The 12,282-nt window shown below is 41.4% G+C and overlaps 1 protein-coding gene across 1 annotated transcript; it reads right to left on the reverse strand.

Annotated features, from left to right (window-relative positions):
- Positions 1–4,847: 4,847 nt before the first annotated feature.
- On the reverse strand, positions 4,848–8,615 carry LOC147618388 (protein PSK SIMULATOR 3-like). The gene is made up of 2 exons (XM_086774813.1): positions 7,500–8,615; positions 4,848–7,056 (listed from the first exon to the last, which is right to left on the reverse strand). The coding sequence occupies exon 2, from the start codon at positions 7,053–7,055 to the stop codon at positions 5,316–5,318; it is 1,740 nt and encodes a 579-aa protein (XP_086630939.1). The 5' UTR covers position 7,056; positions 7,500–8,615; the 3' UTR covers positions 4,848–5,315.
- Between the last annotated feature and the right edge of the window lie 3,667 nt (positions 8,616–12,282).

A 12,282-nucleotide genomic window follows, 5' to 3' on the forward strand; every position in this document is an offset into this window, starting at 1 on the left:
ATGTATTGGAAGGAATCTAATTTATGCTTCAGGAAATACACCCACGTGTACCTCGAATAGTCATCTACAATCAGCATGTAGTAGAGAGACCCATTCAAGGAGGGGGTTGGGGATTTCCCACTCAAGTCAAAGTGAATCAACTTGAGGATACCTTGAGCATGATGAGTAGCATGATGTGGGAACGGTGTACGATGATGCTTTCCCATTTGACATGGTTGGCAGACATCCTTTGTTAGTTTGAGGCAGGGTATGCCTACAAACAACTGGTCCCTATACAACTCATAGAGTGTGTCATAGGGAAGGTGACCATAGCGATAGTGTCGTAGTCGTTCAATGTTTGAAGGAGCTCTGGTCACATAGGCACAAACCCAATGAAACTCAAAACCCTCAGAAGATGGCTCAGATAAAAAAGTAGACATCCGGTATAAGCCATCCTTCTGTGCTTGACCTCGGGCAACAACAAGACCAGTAGTCTCATCAATCACCTCGGGCAACAACCAGACCAATAGTCTCATCAATCACCTCGACAACTCGCTTGTTGAACTAAACTCCATGATCAAGTGGTGCGAATTGGGATACAGAAAGTAAGTTGAGGCCCAAGTTAGGAACAAGATAGACATTGTCTAAGGTTGCTTGGTTGGGGCCTATGTTTATGTCAAATAAGACAGTGCCAATAGATTTGATGGGCATCAGTGTGTTGTTGCCACATCGAACTTCACCCTTAGCAGGATGTTGACATATGAAAATGTCAGCATTGCTTGCCATATGGTATGTATCTCCACTATCAACTATCCAAGTGACCGGATGGACATAGGGAAGAGTTGGGTGGGCTGCTTCAATGATAGGCACATGAGGTCTAACTGATGACCAATCAGACATCCCTTCCACGGTGGCAAAGGATATTGACTAGGGGTGGACCTTGTGCGACCACTGGTTCTCCACACTGAGAAGATCTAGGCCAATTTGTACCAGTGCTTTGTTGGTTCCCTAGTGGGGAAGCCTACAGAGTTAGTGTTGGAGTATTACCCCCTCTCGACCACCAATGTGGGGCATTGCCACCACCTTGGTTGATTTGGTTATTCGAGTTAGTAGTGTTGGGGTTGGTGCCTCTGTTTTCCCTGGATTTGATGCCACACTCATCATAAACATGTCCAGACATTTGGCAATGAGTGTAGTATCTATTCCTTTTAGGAATACTCTGCGAGTAGGGAGTGGGTGGTGAGGCAGAGTTGTTGGGAGAAATGGTGTTGCCAAGTGGTTTTCCTTGATTACCAGGGTTGTTATTCCCCTTCCCTTGTTTCCCCTTGTGGGTAGAGGTGGTATTGGAAACAAGGACCCTCTCTTGGGTGGAGGAGGAAGAAGATGGCTTCTTGGGGTGAAAATGGTCATGCAACCGAGGGAAGCGCAAGAGTTGGCACTCACACTCATACAGGTTAGGCATAGGTTCTAAACTAATGGTCTGTGGTGTGACAAAAGTAAAGAAACTAGGTGGTAACTTGTTCAGTAATGTGATGATGTGGTCTTCCTGAGACTTGGCGGAGCCAGTGGTGGCGTGCTCCGCATTAAGGCACCGGTATTCAGAAACCTTGACTTTCAAGTCATCCCCCTCTTTAATAGAGAATTTTTGGATTTGATGCTCGAGATCAATGCCATATGTGTGATCATGTGCTGCATATCTCTCTACAAGGTGAGCCCATCTATAGACATAGGGGAACTACTGGAGTTGTGAATGAAACTTCGGCAGAAGGCCTTGCATGAGCTCCACTATGGCAGTGGCATTCCTAGCTGGTCCCTATGGAGTTGCGGTAATGGCTGCATGCGTCGCAATAGCTAGTAGGAAGAAACATGGGTTGGTTGGGAGGGTTTTGGGTTGTGTAGTATTCCAAAACACATTAGGAGCACGAATAGAAGGTGAACCAAAAGAGAAAACAATGTTACCTCCTTATACACTAGTACTCTTGGGAGCATATTCTAATACTAGACCCTCCTTTATTCGGGTTCACATTACTCCAGGGATTGAGGGTAGTTGTTGGTACCATATATTGAACCTGTGCGCTGCAGAAGAAGACACCCAGGTAGTGTTAGGCACATAAGCACTCAAAGGTACATATGAACTGACGCGGTCTCTAGTTGAGTTGATGACAATGGATCTCTGGGAAGACCATGGTGGTACCTTTCCTCCCTGAGTCTGGTGTTTAGGGCTGAAAGAAGACCCCAGAGCTTCCGCATGTTACACGACGTGAGCAGAGGAAGCCCAAAAGCACGTTGTTGAAGGTTGTCTAAAAATCGTCAAGAAGCGTGATCGAGCAGAGCGGACAATTGATCGGCACCACGACGAGCCATGCAACCAGCACCAACAAAAACGAATGAACTGTCAAGCCATGCACAGAGGACATGTGTTGACTCATGCACAGGGACCGATAAAGAAGAAGACAACACGTGTCCACACACAACAAATTAATAAAACCCAAAAAAAAAAACCTTTTGGGTCCACTCATCCTCGAGATAGTAATTGTGTTCGTAAATTGCCTATATAAAATGCTCTCTTCTCTCTCTTTCTGACGCACCCACCTGTTCTTGTCACTCGGCCTAGCACTCTCTCTCTCTCTCTCTCTCTCTCTATCTCGTACTCGTCAGTTCTGCCTTGGAATTCGCAATCTTGCGATACAGAATGTGGGAGACTGTGTGCAGAGTTGGCCATAAGAACAACTCAACATTACAGCAGCATCGCTAGCGCTTATCATTTCAAGCGTGAGGCTTGGCGTAGTGAGAATTGTCATTTTTAATTCTTCTACACATGATACTTGTAACATGGACATTTCCCATAGGAGTATGCATTTTTATATCCTCTACATAATATGCTGGTAATATGCTGGAGAGTACTCATCATAAAAAGACACTAGTACTCAACTCGCGCATTGCTGCAATATGTAAAAGGCATTAAGAAGTAAAACGCAAGAATGGAAGCCGGAATACAAAGGGTCAAATCAATGAGATTTCTTCCTCTTATTTTCAGAAATCCAAGATTTCTTTTTTCTCTCCTCTCCTTGTGCCTTGGTTGTCCATGGTTAATGTGTGATAGATAAGTGAGCAAAGCAGGTTGGCTAACTACCTAAGGCATGAGTTCAAACCTGTTGCACTAAGCCCACAAGGTGTCTACCAAAAAGGCTTAATTTCAATACCACATCCTCTCACACACAAGGAAGAAAAAGAGCTAGAGAGAATAATCTACATAGAGCTTCTTGTCACAATTGGTGGCGAGCCCTAGACCACCCCGAGACATTTTTTGAGTGAGCATCCTTGCAGAGAGCACCTGATTTTAGCACACCTTTGTGCATCTATGCAAAATCCCATATCCCAACCAGCTCCAAATCTAAACCCGCGACCTTTGACTTCTAGTCATATCCATTACCAATTCACCTTACATCATGTGCATATGCATGCCTACATGTGCATATATGTTGAAAATGGAATATGTGGGTCCCCCAACGATTGGTAATAGCTCTGAGACAAGTAGGGTCTGCATGATCACTTTAGCCCACAATATAACAAAATGATTACACGTAGATCTATCCTTAACTTTGGTTGTTCTTGATAAATGGAAGCTCAAAAAGGAAAAGTTAAGTTTTCCAACGCAATTGGTTAGCTTCGCCACCATGCACCCTTTGTCATGACCTTACAAGTTGGATGGAAAATTGTAATTTTGCCCTACTGAGAGTGTTAAAAAGTAGTGATATTATTGATGGACTAATTCTATAAACAACAAAATGCATAGACATTTCTAAGTACAATGATAGAGGATATCCCGGGAAAAACGTTGCCACATCCATGGTCTCATTTGCTTTTCATGTCCGAGAAACATTGCTACTTTTGGGCTTTGGTGCTCTATCCAAAGGGACAAATGTAGCCTTGCCTCGAGATGATCATCCTTGCTTCATGCATATCATCTGAGTTCATCTAGCCACAGCTGTCTACAAAGCTACTCCATCTAGCACTACTATAGAGGTGTTCACTCATTAAGAAAGCTCCTCATAAGCCCATGTGGTGAAGGTGTTTACGTAGGACCGAGAGGTCCTAGGTTCAAAACCCTACAAGCGGATAAAAAGCACCTACAAACGATGAAAAAATGGTAACTATAGGAGGATCTTGGGCTCAAGGCTAGTCGGGAAAAAAAAAAAGACAAAAAAAAAAGCTCCTTATAATTGATTATGAAAGTGCACCCCAGTATTAAAGGAGAGCACAGCTAAACATCATGTACGGAAACACAATTTGGTGGGTCGTAGCTCACCTCATGCAGGTGAGTATTACTAATGTCATGGATTGTTGAATGAGTTTTGAAGTTGAAAAGTCCAGTGGTTTCTGTAAAATAATAACCAGCTATGCTATGAAAACCCTGCTTTGGTTAAGTATCGTAGGCCCCACGCATATGCACACACAACCTTCTTCATCACAAAATTAACAAGCTCCACAAATTCCAAGCTTTGTGTGTTTACAGTCTTGCTTACAATAAAAGCAGTACCAAAATGTGTGTATCTGGTAGCAGAAACGACAAGGGACCCATTAAAACACAAGCTTCACCACCCGGCTTCTGCTGCCCCTTGGGATATGGATAGCTAACAACACCTACTCGCATTGTAAAGATCAACTACACCCTTGTATCTTACAACAAACTAAACCAACCGCATTCTGTAACATCCTATTCAAGATGTTTAAATCAATCAAACCCTCGTATGTTACAAGGAAGTGGCCATATTTATCCTGCACCCCCTGTTCATACCCTTTAACACTACTTATGTAACACCAAGGCAAAGCATTGAATGATGCCGTTCCAACAAGAAAATACACCATCTGAAGAAAAGCTATTATATTGAAGAAGACAATTGGGAATGCTAACTTTGTGGCAGTGAAGGCAATTTCTTTGGAAGGCATACTAGATGATAGATCTCATGGGTGGAGGAAAGGCATATTGGGAATCGTAACTTGCAGTGAAAGCAATTTCTTTGGAAGGCATATGAGATGATAGATCTCATGGGTGGAGGAAAGGAGCTCCTCCTCACTGCCTTTCCACTTAGAAAGGTGAGAAATCAAGTTGATTCTAAGGCGGAATAAGAACCTCCCTTTCCATATAGAAAGCTGAGGAATCAAGTTGATTCGAAGGGGGAATAAGGACCTCTGCAATCGCGATGAGAACCAACATGGGGGGAAATCTTATGCAACCCAAAGCTGGTAGTATTATAAGCACAACAAATGGAAGAATTATCTCTGTACACTGCCCCAGCAACAAGCAACAGTTGCTGCATCATCTGCTTAAAACCTCATAACTGCCATTCAAGGTACTCATCAATATCCTTGTTGCTGGCATACTCCATGTATGAATTTGCTTTGGAATCCCTTTCATGCCTCCACAGATAATTCAAACCCACGAGAAGCTCTGCAATTGCTGCTTCCGCCTTCCCTTTATCTGCAAAATACAGGGTCTGCAGCAGCAAAACATTGGTCCGTGAAACCACCTGTTGCTGTTCAAAATTGTGCTCCGACTGCCACCTAATCATGTTGTGAGCCAAGGGGGCCAACCAACCTAAAAGCTTCTCTAGCACATCTTTCCAATCTGCAGCACGGGCGCAATCACACCCGAGTGAAGCACAACCTCTCAAGCAATTTCTCAGCCTTGCTCTCAAAGACAGCCTTACATTCTTTGGAAGCATCTGATATAAATCATCACGAGCATCTTGGCTGATAAGGTGGGGGTATCTCACCATTTTTTCAGCTATGATGATTACATTGGCATAGTGAAGAGCCAAGGCAGCACCCCCAAGGGTTGATGGAGGAGCGTTTTGGAGCCGGCATTTAGGATCAAATAGTAGTCTGTTGCCACCTGCATTGGCAATGTGTCCACTGTTCCTCACTACGCAGCCTGAAGTATCCCTACTCTTATTGTCGAACTCGTAGAAAGAAGTCTCAATGGAGCTGCTCCCTGGACTCTCCCTACCTCTTGGCAGGTTACTTGCACTTGTACTCCTTTGCTGGTAAAACTGCCGGCCTGGACTGAAACAGAAGGACAAAGGTATAAAGCTTTCAGAGTGCACAGAGACCACATTACCATTCGAGGAAGAGGGACTAATATTTTGGCTGGCTAAACTAGGAGCGGATCCATTTGAAGTAGGCTGTTCACATGGTGGGTCTGTAATACTTGCTTCCCCAAGCTGAAAGGGGGAGACAGAGCTATTCAAGTTGCCATTGCTAAGTTTCGGCTGCTCGGTTGTTGTCTGACAGCATGTAAGGGATCCAGAATAATCAATCTCTCCATTTTTTGATAACAACAAAATCTGAGGCCACCCAATTACAGGAAAACCAAATATCCTGATTATACTTCCATACATGGTACATACTGCTCGTGCAAGGAACCCGACAACTTTGTCATAGGTACGACTCCAAAGGGAAACCTCCTTTAAGTATTTGATTTCCTGCCGCTGCCAGGCAGCCTTCTGCTCCAATGCATACAAGTTATCTTTTTGAGCTGGATCATCTTCATCTTGCAATCTCCTAAGTGCTTGCTCCATTTCTGAAAGAATCTCAAGCTCTTGATAAAGGCTAGAAGTTGTGCCAATGTACCTCTCCATTTTCTTTATTTTGGCCTCCATCTCCTTATGAGTGTACTCAAGTTCCCCGACATCAATGTTCTGCTTCAAGATGTCATTGTAGATGTGTTCGAAACCTATCAGTGCAGGTTCACGACATCTCTTGCCCAACCTAGCAACAGCAAAAGCCACCGCTGTCAAGTCTTGAAGCCTCTCCATGCAAGCCAGACTCAGAAGAACAGTTTCATTGTCTGATACAAGATTTAGTACACCTTCGGACTTGATCACCTCTGCTCTGAGTCGCCGTATCTCTTGTTCACTTAAGGATTGCCATAATTGCACAGACTTTGACATGGCACTAGCCACTTCAAAGGCAAGGATTCCTATATGCACTTTCTCAACTTTAGACCCTTTCTTCCTTGGTTCAAAAGCAAGCTTTCCTGCAGCAGCTTTGTAAGTACTTGCCTGTATGCCCATCCTGAAAAGCAACAACAATATCTGAGCAAGCAAGGCAAACCAGCCAAAATACTATGACAATCTCGACTGCACCCCTAAGTCATACCCACAAGTAGCTAGCAAAAACTGAGTGACAAGACCAAGAGAAAGTGAATATTCAACACCTAACCAGCAATATGTAAAAGCAGTTATCTCAAGATGACAAGTCAGGAAAACAAGCACAGTGTTTTCAAGTTCACATTCACATTACTAAATAGCACAACATATACGTATACACACACCCGAAATATACTGTGCACGTCAATGTATAAATTAGCATGTGTATGCAAAACCCACATGTATGTACGAAATATGTGAATTGTCTATAAAGTACATCAATCCTTCATTTTGAGCACCTGAAATAACAACTTTTTCCAAGAAACCAGAAGTGTACATGCTTTTCTGTGAACAGTGCAACAACACTACCTGCATGGATTTTCCAGGAGATCAACTGGCCATGTGCACCATTTGTGTTTACAACAGTCAGTGAACAAAGCCTTGATTGCGGGACAATGCAGTAAGGTGTGACACTGCAGAGAATCACCGAGGCAGCTTTAAGAACTTGGGCAAGAGATGATGGATGTCCACAGTGATCACAAGTTTATCCGCGACCACAGAGCTGCTGTGCCAAATGCTATGTATGCATCATGGAAATCATGATGAACAGATGTTGCCTCTGTCAAGAGTAGATGTTTCAAGGAACCTGATGCACAATAGGACCATGAAAATGATATGAAAGAAAGGTACAAAGTTAATCCCTGTCAAGTACGGATGTTAAAGCCAGAGTCAGCAGATGTTTTCACCATAGCCGTTGCCGTATGTGATGCAAACTATGCAATCAGATTCACCATAGCTTAATCACTGCCGTACCACATCTGGTAGATAATCAGATTCACCATGGCACACTCTGCAGATTCTCCGTGACTTAATCGTTGATGTCATCCACGATAGATGATCATTGGAATGCCATAGCCTCCGTACAAAGCCAGATTCACCATACATTTTTCATGGCCATACCCCTCTCCAGCTCTTGACCTCAAGCCATCGAACCCTCGCTTTACACTTCCATGGGCAGAAAAGGACGCTCACCTCCTTGAACTGTCTTCAGCTTCTTTTTCTCCTCTGAGCCGTGAAACCCTAACTTGATAAACCGCTGGTTTTTCCTGGCCTCCCGAATCATCTTAGACAGAGTCTTCAGAGCTATGATACCTGTTGTCCGCCACCTGTAACTGCCATGGAACCTCTGAGTTACTAGGATGCACGGTGAAAGCTTGAGACTCTTCTGAGGGTCTACTCTGACGAAGGGGATCGCAGCAAACCGATGGAGGGCAAGAGATCATGAATGAATGATTGGGAGAAAAAGGGCGCAATGGATGGCTTTGCAGTTCACCAGCTATGGCCACCACCGTGTGATCACTGCAGTCTGCAATGCATTGCACAGCAGGAAGAGAAACAAAAAGCAGCAACGAGAGTTAGGATGTGTGAGTAGGTGAGCCCTATCATGCACAATAAAGTTCCTCACGGCAATAAATAACCAACATTATAGATTAAAGTTCCTCATGGCTAATTAATCCCAAGCTAATTATTACTAAAAAATATGTTAATTCATATTTACCCATTTGCATTGCCCCTAGGCTAGATTGGCTTCATATGTATTCCCCATTGTTTTTTGTGTATCAAATATATGGGACGTTGGGCTGCTATCAAGGTATCTGTCGTCCCATTTAGCACACCCACACTTTACAATTCATCTGCAAACATGTCATAGTAGTATCTATCAAGGTATCTGTCGTCCCATTTAGCACCCACACTTTACAATTCATCTGCAAACATGTCATAGTAGTACCATGGATAATGCAATGGCCAAGCAATCAATTGACACCTATATGGGACATGGGAGAGTTTTGATTCATCATCTAACGAGCCAAATTGGAGTTTGCTCTCAAAACATAGGTCTTAGAGGTCATACACTATTGCTTTGTATTCATAAATGAGAGAGAAAGAATTGTGGCCCATAGACTCACGTGGACACGCTTGTATGAGTCCTATCTACTAATGAGCCTTGTCTTGAAGCTGCTTAAGGCTTGAGCATTCTTGGCTAATCACATGAAGGGCGCGTACAAAGGAAGAGTGACCCAACATGTTACATCATGTGCACCCAATGTATTAGAGGTAAAACTACTACATCCACCAGTAGTTCTCCCTTTGTTACTTCTCTAATTCGAGCCTAAGGCGTTCTACACCCATGAGCATTAATAAAGCTTCAAAGGCCAACATGCCTTGAGCTATAGTCAAAAACCCCATCATCTCCTCATCTTCATATTAGTGGATAGGTTTAACTTTTTACATCATCTTTGAGGACAATAGTTCAATCAGCTTTGTGCAACATACAATCACCCAGCATATGCAACAAGTTTGCAATGTTTTTGTCCTTACTTGGAAACTTTGACCCTAAAAATTGTATTAAAAAGGTGGCATACTTGTAGATTGAACTAGTTGTGATGGGCTTATTACATTACATTAAATCATACTCCAAAGAATTCTCATGTCACAATTTGAGGTCTCCACACACTATCCCTTTTGTTGCACATAAATGCGTACACGAAATGTTCGAGCTCATCACAAAAAATATCTTTTTGCTACCACAAGCAAGAGCCAACAATTTTGACAATATTGTCTTAGGTGTACTAATCGAAGTTCTCATGAATCTCTTTAACACCTTGATGCCACTGGCATTTACCTTCAAAACCAAAACCTACATTTGATCCACCAACCTACATTTGATCCACCAAACTCAACTCCTCTTGGTTAGATTCTCAAACAACCAAAAGTCATCTACGATGTTGAAGTGTTCTCTTCAAGCAACCTTTTTCAAATAGAAAAATTGTACAAAACTCAAAAGAGCAAGACTCGATAGAAAATTTGTATAAGACTCAAAAGAGCCAAGAGTTTTAGTTCATTTTCTCTATGTCCATGAGCTTCTCCCCCCCCCACCCCCCTCCCTTGAACAACCTTGGCATGAGCCCAAAAAAAATAAAAAAATAATCATTGCTAGAATGCCACAACATGTATATTAATATTTATGCCATATGGCACTTCTATAAACCTAAAATTCAAACACATACTATTGAAAGTGAATTTATGTGTACATTTAACAAAACTAGAGAATGAACTTTAGTGTAAAAGTTAGTTACAATTCTCAATTGTATGTGTTAAGCCATGAATTTTTGTGTAGCATGTTATCTAAGCATCAACTTTTTCATTCTTGATGAATGATAATGAAATTAGCACCTCAAAGCCCCTTTCAATTGTTTTAGAACCCCACTTCATGCTAGATGTCAACCAAACTTATGGATATCCCACCTCCCTAACCCATTCATAGTTATGATGATGCCCATCAAAACAAATCAATTATGATCTAGAAAAGACCGTAAGTTCTTTTTTTGTAATTTTTGATTAAGCCTTGAGTGAGCTAGATGTCTCATCCATTAATGGCATGTGGTAGTTCTCCACGTCATGATAATTCGTGGATAAGCTATTGAACACATCTCTTGGTTCTCTTCATGAAGCAAGCCATGCAATTATAAAAAAGTTGGTGTATGAACATAGGAGCATATTTCCATGCGTTTTGTCTCATTCATATTAGCTTATAAATAAAAGGGCTATGATGTTTCTATGGTTCCCTATATTGGAATCATTAATGTAAAAAGCTTGGCAACCTTGGTTGCTCGCTTGATATTGTAATATAAGAAAGCTTTCACATTTAGAGGAGCTTTTAGTGCCAGATTAAAAGGGTCCCTTTCCTATGCAAAAAAGAAGAAGCAATATATATCATATGCAATATTCACTAATATGCATGCTATCCCCATGCTCTTTACCCATGTTAGTACACACTACAATAGCATTTCATAAGGACCATATAAGTTCTTTCAAGTTTGTATTGGAGCACCTCTTGTCTATTATTTCCCCTTCTAAGAATTATTATGCCTTTTCTTCTTGGCTCCACCACCTCACTAATGAGTTTGTTTCTATTTAACACACACCATGATGATATTCGATAAGATTTTAATAGATCTTTTATGTATGGCTTCAAGTAACACACTACTTGAGCATGGATAATTTGTCTTTTTTTTTAAAACAATTCAAGCAGCAAGATTCACATTTATATGTCAAAATCTTGTGGAAAACTAGGAAGGCCAACACTAAACAATAATGTGTTTTGACACCTTAAAAACATGGGTTAATTTCTTTGATATTTCTACATTTAACAAACAAGCATTGTCATTGGAAATTGTTTGCATCAAGTTGCATGTTTTGATAGCTTGACTTTTAAGTACTAGCACACTCATGCGTTTTAGTCTTATTTTATTTTTTATAATATAAATAATGCTATTAATAGTCACCCTTATACATTTATAATATAATGATCCATTTATTAATCACCCTTCTACATTTATGTAAATGTGTGATGAAAAGAGCAAACTGCATGTTTTGATAGTTTGACTTTTAAGTACTAGCACACTCATGGGTTTTAGCCTTGTTTTCAACCCTTAAAACATACAAGAGGAAAACCCTATGATTCTTTATTGAACCCCAAAAACAATCATGACAAACCCTGACTGAATAAACATGAACTCCCTAAGAAGATTTCATAATGACTTTTTATTCCAAAAAAGCTGATATGGTATATTGCTAGATATTGGGTAAATATGCACCCAACTGACAAGCAAGCCACTAACACACTTGAATGGAATATTTCTAGATATTGGGTAAATATGCACCCAATTGACAAGCAAGCCACTAACACACTTGAATGGAATAAAACCCACAGCTCTAAGCCTCACACATAAAATCCCATGAGAGTGATAAATAACCAACGCACATCACCATAGCCATCCCAAGGAAGACAAACACTGTTGATATATAGCAAAAAAGCTTGACTTTATACAAAAGACTACTGTTGGATATGTCCATGAGATAGATACATGACTTTGCTTTACCAAAAGGTACAAGATGCCCACATAAAATCAATTACTATCCACATCTTCTTCTTGCACTATTTCTGCATCAATGACCCTTTAGGGTAAATCCTGAGCAATACGTACATTACCCAATCCTGTTGGTAGTTGGAGTAAGGTGAACCATTCATAGTCAGTTAGTATGGAAAGATCCTATAATTTTTAGTGGGAAACCCACAGTTGAGATGTGT

Source organism: Cibotium barometz, chromosome 35 (assembly GCF_041138505.1).
Source record: "Cibotium barometz isolate CiBa-2024 chromosome 35, ASM4113850v1, whole genome shotgun sequence".
NCBI lineage: Eukaryota > Viridiplantae > Streptophyta > Polypodiopsida > Cyatheales > Cibotiaceae > Cibotium > Cibotium barometz.